The sequence below is a fragment of the Anabrus simplex genome, chromosome 1, assembly GCF_040414725.1.
Source record: "Anabrus simplex isolate iqAnaSimp1 chromosome 1, ASM4041472v1, whole genome shotgun sequence".
In the NCBI taxonomy this organism is placed as follows: Eukaryota; Metazoa; Arthropoda; class Insecta; order Orthoptera; family Tettigoniidae; genus Anabrus; species Anabrus simplex.
In genome coordinates, this window is record NC_090265.1 from 227,339,437 (window position 1) to 227,364,436 (window position 25,000).

Here is a 25,000-nt window from a genome sequence, read left to right on the forward strand (position 1 = left end):
GCATTCAACAGCAGTGTCACATGACATGGTGAGACAGAAAAACACGATGAAATGACTTTTCGAAGACAAAAACAAACCTTGTGGTTTTCCAGTAATGTTGATATTGTGATCATAGCAATGGGACATTATCAGTTTTATGCAGAAACTGAACCAAAGGAATAAACGTGACATACCATTTCAAAAATTCCACATGTTCAGTACACATCGACGACAGAATTAGAGAGATTCTGATGTTGTCACTCTGATGGATGAAGAATCAGGACAAATGGAAATCCTATAAAGCAATGATGGAAGTGAAGTAGAGATTCAATAATATGAAATTCAGCCTAAGGGTATTGTTAATTATAAGTATGACTCCTTTGTTGAATGGTCAGCATAGCAGCCTTCAGTTCAGAAGGGCCCGGTTTAACTGGATACGGTTAAGTCCTCTTGCTTGCAGACTGGGTGTTTGTGAAAATATCCCTTCTCTTCATCTACACACATCAAAAACACACTACCCAACAACCACAGAAACACACTACAGTGAATGCATCTTTCCACATAGAGTTAGTATCAGAAAGGGCATCCAACCATAAAACGGGGCCAAATCTACATTGACTGCCGACCACTATAAATTGGGAAGGGGAAGAAGAATTGTTAGTTATGAATACATGCACTGTTTTGACAATACCAATCAATATTTAGCATTTTATTCATTGTTACTGAAAACAGTTGGGTGGCCCAAAATGAATTTCTTCTACAATACTTCAATCAGCATTATGTACCAATTTTTTCCTCTAAACAATAATGGTATTTTTGGCACGAATTTAAATTTCCTCACTACCATATCATTCAGGAAGTAGCAAAGGTTCTGACTGAAAAGGGGGTAAAAACAGTAAGCATCAATAATCATCACAGATATATATATACAGTACTTCACAATAACAAACAGTCTTTCAGATCAGATGCAAGAGGAAAGGCAGGACCTAACTGGAAAGTCCAATATTCAAGCAAGAGAAAATCTTGGAAGTCTAGGCTCAGAAGACTTATTTAACATTCACAACATTGTTCTCACATATGAATACCACCCAGGAATATCATAGAAGTGGCTTATTGGTAAGGGACAATGGTTTGACGAGATAGAAAGAACAGTACCAACTCAACCCACGTCATATAGCAAGGAAGTGAACTTATAGTGGAATATATCTCAATTCAAACAAGATGGAGAAGTAAGGGGAGGGGCTAGGCAGACTGTTTATCAAGCACAAAAATTCTAAGAACAGGAGTAAGAACTTAACTTGTCGGAACTTGCAATAGACACATCATTCCCATTAACTGATTTTCATAAAATTAACAGAAGAGTATTTTTAAGCTTCACTTTATCATGTAATTATATGCATTCAGTACTGAAAAAAAAGGATCATATGGAAAAGACGAGATCTATACAAGGAAAAAAAGGTTAAACACAATCATGAGCATTCGCAAGGGAGGAGGGCCTTCCCCCTGCAGGAAATTTTCCTTGATACAGAAATCTCTACACCAAGAGGCTTAAGTTTCCACATACCGAAAATGGTGTTGTATGGAAAGTAAATACAACTTGCACGGTGGAGAGGTCCTTCAGTTCCCTACACCATGTGTAAATGTGGTTGTGTGTAACAATGACCAATGAAATAGTCAACAGCCTCTTTATGACGAGCTTGCATTAAAATTTCATCTACGAAAAGAATGGATTTATTCAATAAGTTATTTCAACACTTGCCAGGGAGTTGTCAAGAAGGCTGCAGTTCCTCTTTGAAGTCTAATGTACAATTTCCTAGCAAGGCTGAGTTAAATTTTACATAGTAATTAAAGATTCTGTACTTCCTATTCTTGTACAAGTAATTCTATACCTTTGCTGGTTAATATTACAGGTACTGAAGATGTTAAATAATTCTGTAATTTTGAAATCTGGAAGGTATGTAATGAATTTTATCTATCCATAATCCTAGGTCCATGACAGCTACAGTAAATCAAATAGTATGGGCGATGATGATTATAATAGTAAAAGTGCTGGTGGTGACGGTAGTAGTCACTTGTACATTTGCCTCCCCCATCCCTTTGAGAAAATTCCTGCAGACACCCATGAACACAAGCATATATTTTCTTACCCTTTTTCTATAAATAAATAGTATCTTCAAAATGAGAAACATCCCCACAACAAACAAGTACCATTACTCTGCAACTTCATCAAGAAGGAAACAAAATATCCTCTGCTTGAGACTTTTAAGACATCATAATGATGTATTTAGGATATTATATTGTATGATATCCTAAAATAAGACACCAAGATATAAATACCTGTATCTCTGTGTTTATCTATTAAATACAGTGAAACCTCGTTAGTGCGTTCCTCATTAACACATTCTCCCGCTTAGCACGTCGTAAATTCGAAGTCCCGATTCTCATCATATTAAATCTACAAGAAAGTACCTCACTTATCACGTAATGAATTTTTGCTATTACCGCTTACTACAATCACATTTTTCCTAGCTCTGAAAATGTTATTTGTCATCCCCTGTGTAAGAAATGTGATTTCCAATTTGGGTGAGAGCTGTTGCGTGATTAAGGAAAAAGGCCTTAAATTCCTGAACTTCACAGGATAAGTTGCAGCTTCAGGGAGCAAATCGTTAGCCTCTCAGGGTTGCTTGTCGGTTAGCTGTGAGATTGCTGAATAACACAGTGAGCTTATTTGTGCTTGTATTTCGCATTCCATTCAGAAGTTAGAAATTTATTTTGTGTTGGCTGGTACAGTGAAGTTTTGTCGTGTGATACGGTAGCCTATATCTGGATCAGGAACATAATTGTGTGAAACTGACTAGCGTGGTGCTTATTTGTCTTAAGATAGCCTAGTTATGGATATGGAAAAATTTGTGAAATTCCTTACTTATTAAGACAAAATTAAAATCTGTAGAAAGTGGACTGGTGTTCGCATCTTAAAGCATGCAGAGCTTGCGAATGCTAAACTTGCACCTTCGAGTTTTGACTTGATCACTCGAGTTGGCCCAAGTTTATTCAAAATAGTGGCCAAAGTCATTCCTCCCGGTCGCACATGGTTGAGTGTAACCTCCAATTCATTGTCTTGAGAGTGTGACCAGAAAATAATGTTTAATAACCCACTGCTCTGAAATAAACATCTATTTTAGGAAGTGTGATCTGCAATAATACTTTGATATTTTTATTGGCCCCTGTGCACATTTTCATATTTATTGTTTGGTGTTTTTCCCCACCTTTCAATACACTTGTTATTTTATAAGCCCCATCGGAAAAGGTTTCCATATTTGTTCTCTCATGTTTTTCACACCTTTTAATACTTTCGTCTCATGTTTAGAAATGATATAGTTTTCACTGTACCCATGGGTACACGATGCAAAATGCCCTCATGTCAGAAAAAGCAGCACCTAGTGTTTCCATATCCCTTTTGGAGAGTTTTTATTCATATACTCAGTAGTACGTTTTCTCACATAACACATTCTGTTTTGTTGTCCCCTGCAGAAACCTCTTAACGAAGTTTAACTATACTCCTTTTTCCAAACATTTTCTTACATTAAAATTATTCCTATGCATCATAGCTCATTGCAGCTGGTTGCTCTTTCATTTTATTATAACAACACTCAACTGATATAAAAATTGCAACTCTCAAAGCAACATATCTGAAAAGGACAAACTGGCATTTATGTACATGAACTACAGGCAACTGACAATCACTTGCAAAACCTCATTCAGTTCAGACCTTCACACTTCCCATCGTCCAGGAAAGTAGAGTAAGGTATTAAAAAAAAATTGTAACAAGGCTGATTACAAAATGAATTGTTAATGGATATTAAATTCAGCTCTGTAAGCAGTCCAATGCTACAATAAGCCAGATATCAGACACCTATCATACCACTTACATAAAAAAAGAATAACATTTGTATTTTTAAAGGCAACATTTAGTTTTAGAACATATTCTTCAGCTTATCACAATTGCACACTAAATCCGTGTTCCCTTTCCTCTAGGACAACTCTACATTAATAAGTGGCAAGAATGTTCTCGGACAAATCAAAATAGAAATATTATTGGCATGCAATAGATCTAGTTACTATAAAAATGGTACCAATAATCCTAGTTTCATATAGTATTTGGTATAAATAACTTCCTATTCATAGTTTTACAGTATTTCATTCAGTATTCATCAGGCTACCTTGATTTTTCAGGCTTTGAGCAGCTTTATAACATAGCTTAGGAATTACTAATGAATTGGAAGCATATTGGGTACATAATACATGGAATGCCCAGAGTGAATGTTTAACATAAGCAAACAAAGCAGAATTACTCATACACATGGTTCAACATAATTGCCTGGAAACAACCCTGTGATGCCATCCATGACACCTTCCCACCAGCCATCATCGTTCTTCTTTAGAACATAAATTACAGAGCTTTCCTGGAAACTCAGTTCGTCTTCTTTGTCCGCATAGTAATCATATATTGCAACCACTGAAATGAAAGCACTTCATTAGCATGTAACGTACTTTTTAAAATGTAATTTTAGCATGAAAAATTACAAGTGACCATGGAACAGAGAACAATTAACAGACAGAAAGCTACGAGTCCTTTAAGAACACTAAGATACATTAGAAACACCCATAAAAAAAATAAAAAATAGGTCAGGACAAAAAAGACCACAAACTTGTTTTGTTAACCCAATCGCATCATTTGACGACCCTATCTCGCAAAAGTTATTCATGGTATATGAATCCAATGACGAGCTCAGCTCGCGACGATGCATTGCTGTATATCAATACATGTAGTTCAGTTACTAACTCACAGATGCCACTTGTATGCATTCTGAGCTGAAGCTTAGACATGTGGCTTCGGTTATTTCCCGCATTCCAGGTTATCACATACTTCTGGAACAAGAGATAAAAGAATCTTTTTTCATATTATTTCATTCACGTCAGTTGCAATCATGGCATCAAGCAGATGTGTTGGTGTTGATGAAGATGGACTATGAAAGCTAATAGTGTTTTAGAGAGCGATTATGAAGACAGTGATGTTTGTGACTACAAAATAGACCCTGAAGGTCTTAGTTTGAGTGATGCGTGTAGTAGTGCAGATGACACGGAAAGTGATACAAATGATGACGGTGTGCAAGTGTAAGGCGAGACCACGTGACCTCCCGAGGGGCCGTAGTTTTGTATAGGCTGTGGATATGTCATTGAAGTTCTACGTGCTTTTAAATCCTAAAAGTATAAGACCCCTCAGTGTGTTTTTGTGGTGCCGACTTCACCGTGGCCCACGTCCTCACAGTGTGTGCCGTAGTACGGGATATAAATCGGTTTTCTCAGTGAACTGCTAAGGTAATTAAATACGATGCGAATGGGTTAAGGTATTAGGATCAACACTATATTTGTGAATGTAAAATCTGCTCCCTTAAAAAGAAAATAGTGTAAATGCATTTTGTTAGGAAAATGAACAGAGTTTTTACCTGTTGAGAATATTCATCTACACCAATGAGACATTGCATTACGACCACAGCAACCTGGAAATATTTAGCATGCCAGGGGTGGGGAGAGTAACACGTGACATGTTGGTAACATGGTGTATTTTTTTTTTTTTTTTTTTGCTAGGGGCTTTACGTCGCACCGACACAGATAGGTCTTATGGCGACGATGGGATAGGAAAGGCCTAGGAGTTGGAAGGAAGCGGCCGTGGCCTTAATTAAGGTACAGCCCCAGCATTTGCCTGGTGTGAAAATGGGAAACCACGGAAAACCATCTTCAGGGCTGCCGATAGTGGGATTCGAACCTACTATCTCCCGGATGCAAGCTCACAGCCGCGCGCCTCTACGCGCACGGCCAACTCGCCCGGTGGTAACATGGTGTATATAGAGCAGGTCTACAGGCTTGTTTTTAGTAGTGTCTCCAGCATCAGAATGGGAAAAGTGGCTGCTCTCTCTGTGTCTGATAGAGGGAAAATGGTGATGGCATCGTGTCTTGTTACCAACATCTCTGAACAACTTGTGGGCTGTTCTCATGCTGCTAATGTGAGCGTGTATTGAAAGTGGTGCAACGATGGGCAAACAACAGCACGTCACCCAACCATGTGTGGCTCATTGATGTCAGAGGCAAGTGGAGGCTGTTTTGCATTATTCGGAGCGACTATGGAGCACAGTTCAATAAATTCCAAACAGGTACAATGGTGATGACCGGGCCAATATTTCTCAACATACATTTCATCAAACACTGCTGCACATGGGGCTGCGGAGTCGACGACCCAGTCACATCCCAAGGCTGACCCTCCACTGAAAGCAGCGCATGAGGTGGACACAAAATCATCGCTACCGTGCACCCCTTGGCATTGGAAAGACATCAAACTTTTTGACCTTTTCTCTGTTTTGTCGAAATATCCCCTAAACAGCTGGTCTAACAAAACAAATCCTTCATTCTACAGTTTGAGCCCAATTCAGCTCTGTAGTTTATTGTAGTAATAGAGATACAGGCTTTCAAACAATCATGTTTTTATCAAAAAGTTGTTAAAAGTTGTTATTTTTTTGTCAAATTTTCTTAAATACCTACTAAACTAAAGTGATTAGAGCAAACATCATATGGATCAACTTTAAAGGTGAGTAAATTTGCTGCACATGTAGCATAAAAATGCATTTCTATGACCAATATTTCAAGATATGCAGTTCTTTAATTAAGGCTATTAAAAATTATCCACGCAAACACAATTTTCATACTTACATGCCTCACTTCCATACAATGCCATGCTCCAGATGAAAGTCTTCAAAAAAATCTTTCTAATTCCTATATCAATGTTCGAGGTGAACACATTTCTTAAGAAAGGCCTTCCTTGCTTGTGCTAATCTGCATTTTATGTCCTCCTTACTTCTGCCACCATTAGTTATTTTGCTACCCAAGTAACAATAGTCATCTACTTCCTTTAAGACTTCATTTCCTAATCTCACTATGTTAAAACTAGGGCATTAGTAGCGAGACATAGATCAGAACATGTTGTTTACAGTTTTACCATTTTAAGGGGCTAGGTCAGACCTCTTCATGCTCCTCATCCTTATCATTCAGCTCAGTATCAACATTTTCCATATTATTGTTCATACATTCATTTATGGATGTTGGAGGGTCATCTTCATCTTCAATTCTGTCTTCAAATAGGGAGATGTCTGGCACATTTTCACAAGCTTCTTCCAGGGAACAGGTGCACAGGGAAGACACACCTGCTATCTGGCATTCACAAACATTCTTACATCCTTTCTTGCAGTCACATGAAGATATTCAAGAGCCGCATCTTTTTCCATTTTTCTTGGGAAGAGGCCAAATCAGATAGGTATGCAGTCCCACTCAAGAGGACTTATCATAACCACTTCTGTATCTGAGGGTAACGTCTCAAGGCATGAAATCATGCTGCATCCACAGTTGGGAGAAATGTGCTGGACTGGATTGTGCTCTTGTTGCTGACTGGGTAAACAGATGGTAGCATAATTCATTGAGATTTGATACAGAGTTTCTGAGGTTACCCCGTTATAAACGAATCAGAAAAGCTTCACCTACCTTAACCACTTGTTCAATGGTTGCTTCAGGGCTGAAAAATACATGCACATTTTTCCAGGTGTCAGTTTTTTCCTATAAGAGTGCAAAATTTAGTCTTCCCATGACCAAAGAGTGCACTTGTCGTGTCACACTCAGAACTGACAATTACATCAACTGTCACTGGACTTTTCCATTTCAAGAATCGCGCTTGAGAATTTGACGTCCGCTGTCATTATGAGAGAGTTCCCCACCACGTTTGTATTGAACATTTTTGAAGTTAACACCAACAATTCTGGGGATTCCATCCAAACCATTTCGTAAGACAAGTGGCAATTAATATCCACTGTTCCTACGATGCCACTACTTATTGATATCAGAACATCATTTGCAGAGAATGGTATGTGTTGAGAAAACCACTGCACAGACTTCTCAAAATCTTCATTATCTCAAGCAATGTGAGCCTCCGTGGCTCAGACGGCAGGGCGTCGGCCTCTCACCGCTATACCGTGGTTCAAATCCCGGTCGTTCCATGTGAGATTTGTGCTGGACAAAGAGGAGGCAGGACAGGTTTTTCTCCAGGTACTCCGGTTTTCCCTGTCATCTTTTATTCCAGCAACACTCTTCATTCTCATTTCATAGCATCTATCAGTCATTAATAAATCACTCTGGGAGTGGCGACCCCATCGTACTAAAAGCCTATATCTGCTTCATTCATTCCATCCCTGACCCGGTCAATGACTGGAAAACAGGTTGTAGGTTTTCATTTCATCTCAAGCAATGTGAGGAGGGCACATGTTCACATGTTGCCAATTTTGTATTATGAAAGAAAGGTAACTGTAAATGTATTTGTTACATAAAATTGATTTCAAATTTGATTCTGTATTGACGTCAACTATTCAAATAATCAATAGATGTAATAGTCCACCTTCTCAATACATAGAATCAGTGAAATTAAATCACTAAGACATAACGAGTAATACTGTACAAGTTTCATCCCATAATTTGGGACATCTTCAGCTACTTGATGTAGAATAATTTATACATAATTGAAACATTAATCTTAAACTATTAGCTGACAACGGGAATGTTTTTTAAATACTCTATGTTTTGACATGCAGAAAATACAGTGAATTAACGTTACTAAGTAAAGTGGTATCAACACACAACATTCCCTAAAGAAATTAAAATACCCAGGTAAACATTAATACTTGGGACATAAAGTGCATATATGTGAACAAATCATATTTAAAAAGCCCATAGGTTAAATGATGTGGTGATCCTTGAAGAAATGTTCAGCAAATCACTAATGTTACTCTATGTCATAAAAAGCTTTATAGCAGTTTCAATTAAAATAAGGGTCCCAATGTTCATCTAAAATGTCTTGAAGAAGTCAGTTGTTGAACAGGCTTGAGTGAAACAATTATAGCGATGTAAATTTCTGGTGGTGGGGAACTCGCTCATAATGACAGCAGACGTCAAATTCTCAAATGCGATTCTTGAAATTGAGAAGTCCAGTGACAGTTGATGTAATTGTCAGTTCTGAGTGAGGAGTCTAAAAGAAAGGAAACGTTAGAAAATTCCTTTTTAAGCCTCGAAAGTTAAAGAAGGAAAAAGATTAGAGAGACGCAAATGAACTACTTATTTCCTGCTCGCCCCGTTGGAAGGACTGTGGCCTGATGCTGTGCTTGTGTATGACTGCTCGGCAGAACGCCGTGTGAATTTGAAGGCCAAGAAGCAGCCTTGTTGAGGCGGATCGGAGGGGAAATAGAAGGAGGGACTGGAGTAGGCGGGGCAAGATTGGAGCTTGGAGAAGTAGGAGTGATGATGTTTCTTACATTATGGGAGGCATCTTGTTTCTTAATAATTCATCAAAAAGAATACAGTAAAACCTCGATGCATCATTTTCCAAGGGGGAGGGGAAAATGACGATGGATACGGAAAAATAATAAATGCAGGCGACATAAAATATAGGGCGGAAATAAAATACGGGTACCGTATTTGGACATTTTTCATCATGTAAAAATTATAATAATAAAACAAGAACAATAATAATGCCATGTGGACTCTGGAGATGGGTGCAGATTAGCCCCCGAACCATTGGAATTAACCAAGGAAAGTTAAAATCCCCGACCCGATCCCTTGAACAGAAGGCCAACATGTGCTAACCATTTAGCCACATAATGGTATCAAAATATTGCAACCATGATATACGCGATGAAAATAAAATTTATATGAAACATTTTTCCGCCTTGTCAATACCTTACATTTTATTATAATTATCTACCGTACATGTTACGAGAGCTACCACTCTCTTCTTCAGCGGTGCCAAAACATCAAACTAAATCCTTGGACTTGATATATTTGTCCAATACAGTCATCAACAAAACAAATTATACGTAACTCTTGAAAGCCTTAAAATATTTCTTTTTTTCTAAACTGTTCACTTACACTTACTATGCCATTTAGTAAAAACTTTAAAATTAGAATAATTTTCAAATCATAAAATGAGTAAAACCTATTTAGTCACTATACACAAATTTATAATCTGCTCTACTAAAATTACAAGAAGAAATATTTTATTTTATTTTTTAAGTATAAATAAGCACTTAAAGAAAGTAGAAGTTTCAAGAGCACAGCAATCTCATCCATACAAAATCATCGCTTTGAAGCTTGGCCTTCAAAACTATGTACTGTACATAAATCGGTGAACCAAGGAGGCGATTCATGTATATTAATGTAATGGAATGATGCGAGGGGTCAGCCCAACCTGTGTAAATAAATATTGGAAGCCGGGAGGACTTACGAAGTCAGTCTGAAGAGGAAGTGTTTGTGTAATTAAGGTTAGGGTTGACCCCAGCAAATAAGGGGCATCCACGTTGTCACATCCTTACTAGATAAAGAGGAATTTTAGTAGCATCAGGCAGTGGCAACCGGACTATTACCTTGAGATAATAGGAAAGCAACGGGAAACTACCTCACTCCTCATTTCCCTAGTACGTCTCTTCACTGACATCTGGGCCACCTATGACGGCTGATGGTGGAACTGTTGAGGTCCAAACCAGCTTCCAGGCTGAGCACTCAACATACATGCAATAAGTGTAAATACCATATGTAAAACAAGACTGAGTGCATCCAAATTATTGGTATACTGCACATCTGTGGTTTGTCAATTTTGGCAACATAATTTATGATGACTGTGGGTGTGGTTTTGTTCTGTTTTGTTTTGGGAATAATTCACATAGTTGAACTTATACTATATCTTCTTACTGATGGAGTGAAAACCTGGCATGCAACCCATATTCATTTTCAGGGGTTAAAAAGAAACAGGTAAGGTAATGAAGCAAATTTGGAGCCTTGTCAGACTGACTGTCGCGTTGGCAGAGGAGTTCTTTCATGCTCAACCGAGTTATTTATTTCTGCAAGTATTTTGCAGATGATGGCCATTTTGTCACCAATTTCGTTATTTATATTTTATTTAAATTATATGTTTAATGCAAGAGATTTTATTTTTTAAAACACTCTTAAAAAAGCAAATGAAGTCATTATGACAATTTTAAGTGCAGATTAAATTAACAGGAGGTCTAGCATAAGATCAGCCTGCATAAAACTGAAGGTGGAGCAGCTGATAGTTTATTATTAGATGAAACTTCCCCCATTATTGTCCATTATTTGTGAGCAAGTGGAGTCCATTCTTAACAAGTGCAACTGTGACGCTTTCTACAGAAATCGAACACATAACACAGGTTATGAACGGCGCGGTTTAGATAAAGCAAGTACGACACATAATATCTCTGAAATGTTGAAAATCGCACCTCACGAAGAATTAATGATGTCAGCTATTTCTCAGACTTCTGTTGCTAACTGAGCAAGTACTGATGTTGCAACCGAAACCAGTATCAACTACTTCTAAGAATCCACGAATGCAAGGAAAGGCCCAAATTAAATAAAGTGAAAAAGACTGAAGCAAAACTTGCCAAAGTATTTTAAAAAAGTAGTTATTTATTAATAAAATAAATACTGATAGTCTTTAAACATTGCTTTAATTTTCCTCTCGTCCCATACAAGGAGTCATTCTAAGTGCTAGAGAACAATTTGCTTCTTTGCATTATGTGGCAAAAGACATTTTTTTAAAAATATATCAGAAAACATCTCTTTTCAGTTTCAACTCAGTTGATTTGTAACAGGTTTTTCAGTCTGCTGAAACTAATTCTGAATAAATAAGTTTGTGAACTATCTCGAAAAGAAAACATGTTAACAGAATTATACCTGAAAAAGAGAATTTCATTAAAACAGAACTAGAGGTCAGATAACGTGTTTTGATATAACAATGCTCCATGTGCTGCTTTTTTGAATGTTCACTTTTAGGATGCATATTAACTGTTAATTATGTGTCCAGTGAATATTTGTAGATTTCTTTATTGTGAAGTTGATTGATATTTTACGAACTATTTTGTAGTTTTAGAGTTATTGTTGTGTGTTTAATTTAACCCTTAAAAGCACAATTTATTACTTCTTTTAAATATGATGGTTTTTCATTCCAAAAGTAATATACAGTAATTAGAAAAATAATTTTTAAAATTATTTATCAAAATATATATTTTCTATTTATTTGCATCATTGGTTCATGGTGTGGGTTACTGTAGTCACCTCCCAGTTCGTGAACCATGGGCAATGACTGAGTGGCCTAGTAAGTGGTCCTGAGAATTGGGATACCAGTTGCTATGGAATGGGAGTGGGCATCTCGAACATATTCTGAGTCATGACCCTCTTTGTGCTCAGGCGGGAAGGACTATAAAATCCACCGGTGGTCCATAACCCATTAGAGGAGAGATCCTCACTTGGACTATGTGTAAGTAGGGTAGCATCCTGCTTCATGAATTTACCGAGCTCAGAACATTTTAAGCAAGCCTCGGACCTATAGGAGTAACGGAGTCCCACTCCCATTTGACAGGCAAGGGACTCCTTGGAAACAACTTAGCAAACGAAATGGAATTTGATGGGGAGCTATCAATATTAACGGGGCTTATGGAAAAAAGAAAGTAGAACTGTCTGAATCAGCTAAGAGGATGCATCTGGATGGGCTAGGAGTAAGTGATATTCGGGTAAGGGGAGATAACTACGAAGAGATACAAGATTATAAAGTGTACTTGACGGGTGTTACAAGGGGAAGGGCAGAGTGTGGGGTAGGGCTGTTCATCAGGAATACCACTGTACACAACATAACTTCCGTCAGGCATATAAATGAGCGAATGATGCGGGTAGATTTGTCAGTTAGCGGAATTAGGAGAGAATTGAAGGGTTGGATGCAAGAACCAGGCAGCTCCATTTTTTCTAACTTTTCAGGAGCAAGAAAAAACTGTATAAAATAGGTATGAATGATGGTATAAATACTTATTTCTGTCAGTATGTTAATTATGACCTCCTTGATACATTTAGTCTGTATTGTAGCAGAATTTTCATTTTTTTGTCTTTTATAGCAATAAATTAATTTTGGAGCCACCTGGCTCTTGCATACAAAATGTTTAATTCAGTGATTTCTGTGGTTTTACTTACCAAAAACTGTATTTTTGCAAAATAAATTACAGTATTTCAATATGTAAACACTTCATAATAAGTCACAGAAATTTTAAGAACCTTAAATATTAAGTGTATCCACTATTACAGTATGACAGTTGATGTTATTCACTTCCAGATGAGGTGTTCACATTATTTTCTCTTGATTGGCTGGTTATGTTGTAATACCACTTGTCAGTGGGAAATACATGGCGTTTGGCCAGTACCATTACATCCTGAAATTTTGCTTCCTTGATATGCAGGGCTTCTGGATACAGTTTCTGACTCACGTGAGGAAACTTTAGAGTACTGTTCTTTTTCAAGAGAGGAAACTCTTGTAGAGAAAAACCTGATGCATTCATTGAACATTTAACAGTTCCAAAAAATTCTTCACTGTGAATAAACAACCGATATTTTGAAATGGAGAACTTCTCTTTACCTACACCACTAACATTCTTCTTGAAGGATTCTTCAAAAGTACTTTTATAGTCTAGAAAGCTGTCTCTCTCAATTTGTTTGACAACAAATTTTGAGCTTAACCCTCTTATGAGGTTCACATAATCATTAGGAACATACAGTCTTTCTCTCTTCCGTTTTTCTTTTTCTACTATTCCGAAGCTTCGGCACCAGTGACAATGCACTGAACTAAAATCGATAGAAGAACCAGGTGGCTCCTGGAGCTGCCTTGTTCTTGCATTAAAATTATGATGAATGCTATCTACATGTGGCTCCTTTTCCTCTGTATCGCCAATGGAAGTCATTGGAGTTGCATGGTTCTTGCATAGAAATGTGCGCCTATTTGTTTACATTCAATATATATGAAAATGTCCATTTTGACGAAAAGTGGAGCTGCATGGTTCTTGCATCCAACCCTTCAATTGTCTCCGTGTATTCATCATGTGAGGGTGCAGACGAGGATGAAGTTGACAAGTTTTATGAAGCATTGAGTGACATCATGGTCAGGGTCAACAGCAAGGATAGAATAGTGCTAATGGGCGATTTCAATTCGAGAGTTGGAAATAGAACTGAAGGATACGAAAGGGTGATTGGTAAATGTGGGAAAGATATGGAAGCTAATGGGAATGGGAAGCGTTTGCTGGACTTCTGTGCTAGTATGGGTTTAGAGTTATGAATACATTCTTCAAGCATAAGGCTATTCACCACTACACGTGGGATGCTAGGGGTACCAGATCCATACTAGACTACAGTATTACCCCGCATTTACGTTCTCGGCTTTTATGTTTTCCTGTCTTTAACAACATATTTTGTTGGTCCCCTGAGATTTCCTACGCTCACAATGTGTTAAAATCCTCAAATTTATGTTTGCGACATTTTACGAATGGCGTTACAAGTAACCTAAAACGCTTTGAGTAACCATGGCATGACGACCAAATCAAACAACCATGGTCTAATAATAACTCTTAGAACTCTCAGTATTGAACTTCTGCGTAACCAATGCAGCGCATTCTTTCATATCATGTGTTTTCCACTACATCCTAAACCTTATTTTCAAATCCGACAACGATAAAGTGCCCATTAATCTTTCAAGAAGAAGAAGAAATCCGACAATGAGTTGAATTTAAAAAAACGCAAAGGAGAAGGAGCAGAAGGAGAATTCAGACGTTTGCTCTATTGCTAAGTACAGTATAAGCCACAAGTAGGAGAGACTATCAAGTGATTCAGTGTTTGTCTTGCCCGAGTTCGTTATTTCACGGTTATTGTTTTACATTTGCATTTGTTGTTGGAGTTGTTAAAAAGTTATTGTCGCCGATTCGTCACATTTACTATAATTTTTTTTCTGTTACGTATTTTGTACTTGTTATACGAGTCAAGCGGTCAGAGTGAATTGCCGCAATCTTACTTTCCCGTCATGTGTATTTGTTAATCCTTCTTTGTTATCGCCTTATTGTTTTCCTGCTAATAATTGAAAAAAAGGAAAGAAAAACTTTCACTATGGATGAGAAAGTCTGAATATTAGAAAAGGTTGATTTGTACCGCGGAATACGTATTTCATTGGCACGCGAATTGCAGCTTCCTGTATCCACACTGAATACAATTGTGAAAAACAGAGGAAGTATTACATCAAGTGCTTCAGAATGCGGACTAAATTCCAAGAAAAGGAAGTGTGCGTCATACTGCAAATACGAGAAAATGGAAAAAATTGTAAAAAGTTGGTTTGAAGCTTCAAGAGCCGCAGGCATTCCAATTGATGGTGTATTCTTAAGGGAAAAGGCACTTAAAGTGGCAAACATTCTTGGCATTGAAAATTTCAGCGCATTGAATGGCTGGATCAACCTATAGAACTATTTGTGTGGAATGTAATGCAGTTAGTGATGAAACTGTGCAAGAATGGATCGACAGAAGATTGCAGGAGCTGACCAAGGATTACGAACCCCAGAACATTTTTAACCTAGATGAAACTGGACTGTTTTTCAGTGTGTTGCCCAGCAAGACTTTGGCATTCAAAGGAGATAAATGCCATGGTGGGAAACACAGCAAGATGAGGCTCACAGTGATTTTGGGAGCCAATGCTGATGGCTCTGAGAAGCCCCACCCCTATGTGATAGGGAAATCTAAAAAGCCTCGTTACTTCAAGGATGTTTAAACCTAGGAATTTCATTTTTGTCCGTATTGAACTGAGAAAGGATGATAGGAAAAACTTAAAACGGTCCACCTTTTCAATACAAAAATGTTATAGTTTATTTATAACATGTATTTGTACTTGGAACTAGTTTCAACGCTATTCTGCGTCATCATCAGCCAAAATGTGGGAATAGGCAAGCATGTAGGCATTTATATTACACAAGGCGTTACATTAAACAATATATATCTTACAAGGAGATAAAAACAGGGATGAATATAGAAACAAATGAATCGTTGAGAAAACAAAAGTTATACATATTAAAAATAACCTTAACCACACATCTTGCAGTGCGAAAGTGTTCTTCTTGAATGATTCCTGAATATAAGACACACGCGCACACATTTCTGAAGAGCCAGCAGGCAGGACAAAGTAAAGTGAAACCTTAAGAGTTCTCCTGAGAAGAGTTCATCATTTTTTCTATGTTCCGACTAACTAATGAAGTCTCCCTTGAGTTCCTGATAAACATACACAGCAGGAAATTCTCCTTCACTCTCAACAATAGCTATAAAGACCAACGGTAAAATTTCATTTTAAATATTGTGCAGAGACGTGAAAGCATGATTTTGAACATGATATCACTCCTTCATATAACCCAGTTTTTTACACAAGGTGTTACATTAAATAATACACATCTTACGAGGAGATAAAAACAGGGACGAATGTAGAAACACATGCATCGTTGAGAAAGCAAAGTTACACATATTAAAAATAAGCTTAACCACACAACTTGCAGTGCGAAAATATTTGCCTTGAATGATTCCTGAATACAAAACGCACGCGCACACACTTCTAAAGAGCCAGCAGGCAGGAAAAAGTAAGGTGAAACCTTAAGAGTTCTTCTGAGAAGAGTTCATCATTCTTTCTATGATTTGACTAACTAATGAAGTCTCCCTTGAGTTCCTGATAAACATACACAACAGGAAAGTAAACAATACACATCTTACAAGGAGATAAAAACAGGGAAAGTTATACATATTAAAAATAACCTTAACCACATATCTTGTAGTGCGAAAATATTCGTCTTGAATGATTCCTGAATACAAAACACACGCGCACACATTTCTGAAGAGCCAGCAGCAGGAAAAAGTAAAGTGAAACCTTAAGAGTTCTTCTGAGAAGAGTTCATAATTTTTTCTATGTTCCGACTAACTAATGAAGTCCCTTGAGTTCCTGATAAACATACACAACAGGAAATTCTCCTTCACTCTCACATTAAATAATACACATCTTACGAGGAGATAAAAACAGGGACGAATGTAGAAACACATGCATCGTTGAGAAAGCAAAGTTATACATATTAAAAATAAGCTTAACCACACAACTTGCAGTGCGAAAATATTTGCCTTGAATGATTCCTGTGATGTGTGGTTAAGGTTATTTTTAATATGTATAACTTTTGTTTTCTCAGCGATTCATTTGTTTCTATATTCGTCCCTGTTTTTATCTCCTTGTAAGATGTGTATTGTTTAATGTAACGCCTTGTGTAATATAAATGCCTACATGCTTGCCTATTCCCACATTTTGGCTGATGATGACGCAGAACAGCGTTGAAACTAGTTCCAAGTACAAATACATGTTATAAATAAACTATAACATTTTTGTATTGAAAAGGTGGACCGTTTTAAGTTTTTCCTATCATACTTCAAGGATGTACGATCATTACCTACTGCCTACGATGCCAACCATAAAGCTTGGATGACCTGAGATCTTTTCCGAAAGCAGTTAATTAATCTGGATTCAAAAATAGGTGCGCAAAATAGGAAGATCCTTCTTTTCAACGACCGTTGTCCTGCACATCCCATGGATGTTAATTTGAGGAATGTGCAGTTAGAATTTCTGCCCGCTAACTGCACAAGCAAGCTACAACCTATGGATTTAGGAGTTATTAAGTCACTTTATAGGAAGAACCTGGTGCAGCGAATTTTATTCCTTGTGGAAGGGAGGGTGCGATCAGTCGTTGAGAGGAAGTTGGATGAAAACCAGTGTGGTTTCAGACCACAGAGGGGCTGTGAGGATCAGATTTTCAGTATGTGCCAGGTTACTGAAGAATGCTACAAGAGGAATAAGCAGTTGTGTTTATGTTTTGTAGATCTAGAGAAAGCATATGACAGGGTACTGAGGGAAAAGATGTTCGCCATACTGGGAGACCATGGAATTAAATTAAACACAGATTATTAAAATCAATCAAAGGCATTTATGTTGACAACTGGGCTTCAGTGAGAATTGATGGTAGAATGAGTTCTTGGTTCAGGGTACTTACAGGGGTTAGAGAAGGCTGTAATCTTTCACCTTTGCTGTTCGTAGTTTACAAGGATCACCTGCTGAAAGGTATAAAATGGCAGGGAGGGATTCAGTTAGGTGGAAATGTAGTAAGCAGTCTGGCCTATGCTGACGACTTGGTCTTAATGGCAGATTATGCCGAAAGCCTGCAGTCTAATATCTTGGAACTTGAAAATAGGTGCAATGAGTATGGTATGAAATTTAGCCTTTTGAAGACTAAACTGATGTCAGTAGGTAAGAAATTCAACAGAATTGAATGTCAGATTGGTGATACAAAGCTAGAACAGGTAGATAATTTCAAGTACTTAGGTTGTGTGTTCTCCCAGGATGGTAATATAGTAAGTGAGATTGAATCAAGGTGTAGTAAAGCTAATGCAGTGAGCTCGTAGTTGCGATCAACAGTATTCTGTAAGAAGGAAGTTAGCTCCCAGACGAAACTATCTTTACATAGGTCTTTTCAGACCAACTTTGCTTTACGGGAGCGAAAGCTGGTTGGACTCAGGATATCTTATTCATAAGTTAGAAGTAACAGACATGAAAGTAGCGAGAATGATTGCTAGTACAAACAGGTGGGAACAATGGTAGGAGGATACTTGGAATGAGGAGAAAAAGGCTAATTTAGGAATGAACTCGATGGATGAAGATGTACGCATAAACCGGCTTTGGTGGTGGGGTCATGTGAAGCGAATGGAGGAGGATAGGTTACCTAGGAGAATAATGGACTCTGTTATGGAGGGTAAGAGAAGTAGAGGTAGACCAAGATGACGATGGCTAGACCCAGTTTCTAACAACTTAAAGACAAGAGGTATAGAACTAAATGAGGCCACAGCACTAGTTGCAAATAGAGGATTGTGGCAACATTTAGTAAATTCACAGAGGTTTGCAGACTGAACGCTAAAAGGCATAACAGTCTATAATGATGATGTATGTATGTATGTATGTATGTACGTATGTATGTATGTATGTATGTATGTATGTATGTATGTATGTATGTATGTATGTATGTACGTATGTATGTATATTTGGATCAGTCAATTATTAAGTTTTGAATATTTTACATACTGGCATATACAAAGCTGTACGTACGATTACTGTAGCTACTGCCGCAGTTCAATCTTAGGGATGTCCTTGCTCACGAATTCTCTGAGGCAAATATTTTACTTGCTTTACCTTGACAGTTTAAAGTTTACACTTCACTCCAGCTGAGTGGCAAGAAAAATCATTAAATAAAAGATTGTTCACTTTTTAATACACTAGCAATCCATAGCAATTTTCTCTGCAAGGAAGAAGTAAATGCACTTGTAAAATCATAAAGCAGATAGAATAAGGAAGTAAATTCTTCTCTGCACATATGCAATGCTGTGCATTTAAGGGTTAAAGTTTTAGTTTTAGATGATTTTCTTTTGCGTGGAATTTTGCCCTTGGGATATGATATGATGTACACAAATCCTACTGTTACTGGGACTATAATAATAATAATAATAATAATAATAATAATAATAATAATAATAATAATAATAGCACTAAAAATGAAACACCTTAAGTAAACTACAGCATGTCCAGCATTGCCAAATTGATGGAATTTCCATCAAAAGTGACGGGGAAAATATGGCTTTGACAGACGACGGATTTTCTGACTGAAATTTTTACGAATTACATCGCCTTCAGTATGCTCAATAGTAAGACAACCTCCCTCAGAAACAAGCTTAAAACTAAGAAAATTAATTCACTTGTCCTGTGCATGCCACTTTTAAGTGTATGAAAATATGCTATCATTATTATACATGACCATGAAATCTTTTCAACCAAATTTGCACGTTGGCAGCATAATCCACCATCTCAACTGCAGAACTAGATGCAGATGATCATCATAATGTGGATAGATTACAGTTTTAAACGATGTCTGTAAGATGTTTATATTTTCTTTTTATTTTGGCCTAGAAATACTGGGTAGGTAACCTTATTCTTAGTATTTTGAATGATTTTCGGGTGTTGGTATGAGGGAAACAAATTACTAATTGGCAACACTTAGCATGTCATTGACCTAGCCAGGGAGAGGTGGGCGTGGCATGGCAGGTCAACGAATTAGTATAGGTCAGTTAATTAGTCACTACAGGGTACAGTTTACAAATAAGGATATCATAGGTTCAATTTGCCAGTGAGATTAATGAAAACTCTTACGAGATATTTCAGAAGAGTAATAATAATATGAGTCATATAAAAATAATAATAATCCTCGAAATATAACCAACCTTTCTCAATGTAGTTCTTTGGAACCCATCCAGGAAGGTCTTCTTCATCTGGGACAATAGGCATCATATGGCTAGCCCGAGGACGACCAAAACCAGCATTTTCATCCTCAGGAGGAGGCGGAGGTGGCAATGGAGGTGATACATTACCTGGGCGGTGTTGTAAGTGGAGTGCTTGTCCACTCATGTGGTGATGAGGCAGTGTGTGTGAATGGTGTGAATGATGCATCGCATGATCACTCATTTCACTTGCACCACCTATACTCATCGGAGGAGCTGCAACAAATTTCAGAGGATTTTATACAAAATAGCCTGTAAAATTTTCCTATTGACAGAGATTTTATTATCTACAGAGAATAACACAAAAAAGAAAACCACACATTCACCACACAGATATTAATTGCTTAGACAACTGCTGTATGAAAATTCTGTGGAAAGAGGAAATGTATTTGGCATCAATGTTAACTCTTAGCAGGTAGAAACATGTGTGTATATATATATATATAATATACATGCTTAACGCTTTCTTCACTAAGGTGGAAATGTATCTATCTATCTGAATTCCAATGCTAAACTGGCCGAATATGTACACAAACATATTCATACAGTAGATGGCATGCATTGTTCCTTTTAACTCACCTGGTGAGGGAAATCCCCACACTACTTTGATATACTTTTTTCCTCCTGTTAGTGGGATTTTACATAATGCACATGTTGCATGACATATTTTTTCAAGTATTTTCACAGTTCTCTGGTAAAATGGCATCATGGAAAAAGGTTACTGATATCGATAGTGTCAATAATGGATAATGTAGATGAAGTATTAGCGATTTGGTAAACAAAAATTCTTCCTCCAATTTATCTGAATGCAACAACCACACACACAACACTGATGACGAGAGAGCAGATGACTAGGCAGACAAAAGGAATGATCATGAACCCATGACTATTTCCTATGGAAAATATTGATCAAATGCCAATATTGCTGTCAACCAGTAGAATATTTTTATTTTTTGATAATGAAATATTTGAAGATAATTTTAGTGAAATTAAACTATGGGGTGACAAAAGTAAAATCCAGTCAAAAAAATGGCAGAATTAGAAACTGGCATTATATCAAATTTCCTGACATCATCATCATTTGGAGCCGTTTCCAACCACAGGCTGGGCCTGCTTTGAACATAAGCCTCTCCATCATTTTCTGTCCATCCAACGCTTGTCTCCCGTCACTGTCGTCCAGTTCCCTCCCCTTGCCTCGATGATCTTTACTCCTTTCAGCCATCTGTCTCTCAGTCATCCTCTACGTCTCCTTCCCTTTAACTCCATTTCTAACATCTTTCTTGGTATCATCTCTTCTCCCATTCTCTTAACATGTCCATACTACTGTGGCCTTGATTTTTCTATCTTTTCCTGTAGGGGTACCTCATTTACCATTTCCCAAACTCTCTCATTTCTTATTACTCTGTCCATTCTTGTTAAACCTACTCAACACCTCTGAAACTTCATTACCACTGCTTGTACTTTACTTTCCCCCTCCTTCATCACCCACATTTCTGATCCATACATCAAAATTGGCACAAAATAAGTCTTGTAGGTAATTCCTTTACATCTCTGTGGTACATTCCTGTTCCATATCAATCCTCCCACACTCTTAAAGAATCCATTTGCACACCTTCCTCTTTCATTGATTTCCACCTAGACATCAAAGTGTTTATTGGTGTCATCAACACTTATGTGTGTGTGTCCCCCCTTTTTTTAAGGGGAGTTTGAAAGGCAAAAATGTGAATTTTTTGACATTTTTCAAAATAAGTCCTACACTATTATTTAGTGTTTCATGATTAAAATGGTATATTATTTATCTCTATGTGAGCACTAGAAGTATTTTATTTTTAATTTTATTACATTGCTTGCATATCCGTCAGGCTGGTTGATTTTGGACATCCATCTTTTTATTTACGAATATCTCTGAAACTACTGCACGTAGAAGGCTGTGGTATTCGCCTATCGATAGAGAATACTCGGCGCTCAATTTTTGTTACTCTTCTGTTTCAAATATATCTGCAGCTATGCTTGCTTTTGTGCAATGAATGTTGAATTTCGTGTAAATTAGTGTCACTGGAAGTGCTTCCATGTAGTTTGATTGCACTTATTTTGGTAAACAAAGTATAAATATGCCTAGAAGTGCTAGTCTATTTGGGAAACATAAGTTTTGTGACAACCAGCATACTAAAAACAGAAGACATATGGTTCACATGAGGTAGAATCCGCCGACAGTGTAGAAACAGATGGTCAAAATATGACACCAAACTATTATAGCAACAATGAATGGTAGAACAAAATGGAAGGTGAAGAATCGAGTGAGGGTAGCATTATCAACTGTGAACCCCCCTCAAACTCATTGCACTAAATCAATACCTAAATAAGGAACAGCTGACAGAAGATTTGTAATTACAGTTGCTCCTCAAAAAGATATTTGACCTCAAGGGAGAACATATCCTATAAAAGCTGTTCCTATAACTAAAAATAAGATTACGACACCTGTAGATCAAGTGTGTATATAATTGTATGAACCATAGTATATTCCACGTCCCACATGAAGGTAAAGACAGATGAAGAAAGAAGCACCATTAGCATGTAAGGTGCGTAATAGTCAACCGTAGTTGACATCACGACAGATGTGGGCTACACTAGAAAAAGCTAAATCTACATTAGCAGTGTAATGTATAGCTAAAAAAAGACCTGTGGCAATTTGGATTATTAAACAAAGACCGAGAAGTGACCCGAAGTTTCATCAAGCGGAGATATTTGAGGGGGCAGGCAGATCTACTAAAGCGTTATTAGCAATTTTAAAAAGAGGATGCGATACTACCAATGCAAGTGAATCTAAATTAGGTAAACATTTTGAAGAACTGGGATCTGGAAGGCTGAAGTTTCAGGAGAGTATTTTGAGCACAATAATTCTATACCTGTAGCAGTTACGGAAGCTATCAAGCCAATCTACAGAGACCTAGCTCATCCAGACCTTCACACTCAGAATCCCAACGAGTCGTTCAAGAATATTATCTGGACTCGAGTGCCCAAAAATGTATTAATTTGTGGGGTTAAGAACTTTGAAATGGTGAGTGAGTGATGCTGTATTAACATCAATGGTGGGAACATGGGAAGAGTAAGAGTGTTATTGCATCTCAACATCAACCCTGGCCGTCGTACTATGAAGAAACTGCAATATTTAGACAAATTAAGAATTGCCAAGGCACAGCGTGCAGCAGAGTTCAACACCAAAGCATCATGGTCAGCGCGAAGTAAAAGGTTTTTGGAGAAGGAGGGGTACCAGGAAGAGGATACTGACAATGCTGCGGGATGCTTTTGAGCCTTAATTTAAACATCTGAGCGAGTTCTTATAATTTCAAGTTTTAAACCTGATTTTCTCAAAATGACTTTTTTTTACAATTTTTTACATCTCTAAAAATGGCATTTTGTCAACCCAAGCTGTTGAAAAATGTCAACATCTGGCAGTGGGTGAAATGTATGCTCTTCAACCAACCAGGCCCTACAGTTTCTGTGGAAGACAGTAACCTACGTTCCAAATAAAGGGTTTCCTTCAAAATTTATAACCCACATACGCCTACAAAATTCAGTTTGAAAAATTTTGCCCTTTCTGATGGTTCCAATGGACATCTTTATAATTTTATGACTTATATGGGGAAAATTGATCATGTTGGCACATGTCTTCTGAAGACAACATAGGTCGTGAAAAGTCTGTGCTCATCCCATATAAGAAATGTAAGAAATGTAAGAAATATCAATATACCACCTTCAGATTATCATGTCTATACTGACTGTTCCTATACCTTACTAGAGCTAGTCAAAGAACTACAAGGAAAGGGTACAGTCACAACTGGTACTGTTATGCCCTCCCAAAAGGGGCATATCACATAACCTAAATTTTGGTGATGTAAAGAAAATGAAAAAAAGGCAGATATAATCAGCTACCAAAAGAAATGAAAGAATGGCCCTTAGATGAAAAGATAAAAGGATGGTGACCATGCTGAGTATCTATCACAAGAGTGACAAAACAGGAATCACAGATATTGCCTCAAAATATCCCAACCAGTCAACTGTACACAAGCCTGATATAGTACTAGACAGCACTAAAAACATGGATGGGGCAGATAGAACTGTTTATTATAGGGCACCCTAAAAATCTGAAACGTTTCTTTGTAGCTATTTGAAGTATGTATAATCAATTCAATTTTATTCTAGATGATGGTAAAACACAATGTTGGAAAAAAAGTTCATGAATTATAAGTTCGAAAAGGGTTTACTAGACACCCTGGTAGAAAAGAGGGCGAGTTCATGTAAGTCAGTTTCAGCAAGCATGAAGCATACTTCAGGTGGATCCTTTAATAAGACTAAATCTGATGCACATACCGTATCTTTCAACCACAGAAATGTCAAATTCCTCACTTGTGTTGTGTGTAGGGCTCAAGGTTCAAGAGCAGTTCACAATCGCAAGCCTTGTTGAATTCTGTGCATCACTCTAAATGACTCCCTTCTGATGAATATCACGGACTTAGAACTGTCTCTTACAGTTTACTTTCACTCACTTGAGACTAACTCCAGACTGATTAACTTTGTGCTCCCACAGTTTTGCTCTAATACAGGTGTACAGGAGGTTCTAGTACCTTCTACTTCCAGATCATTCTGGGCATCTGGTTATGAATAC

General features: G+C 37.4%; 1 protein-coding gene across 4 annotated transcripts in view; it reads right to left on the reverse strand.

The window, feature by feature from the left end:
* Window positions 1–2,879: 2,879 nt before the first annotated feature.
* Window positions 2,880–25,000, reverse strand: part of Abi (tyrosine kinase Abl) — a 115,144-nt gene continuing 93,023 nt past the window's right edge. For all 4 annotated transcript variants that reach the window (XM_067158772.2, XM_067158786.2, XM_067158779.2 and 1 more), the window contains exons 7-8: window positions 20,278–20,550; window positions 2,880–4,495 (exon numbers count right to left, since the gene is read on the reverse strand). In XM_067158772.2, coding sequence (XP_067014873.1) covers window positions 4,332–4,495; window positions 20,278–20,550 — 437 coding nt within the window. In that variant the 3' untranslated portion in view covers window positions 2,880–4,331. The remainder of the gene's footprint in view (window positions 4,496–20,277; window positions 20,551–25,000) is intronic.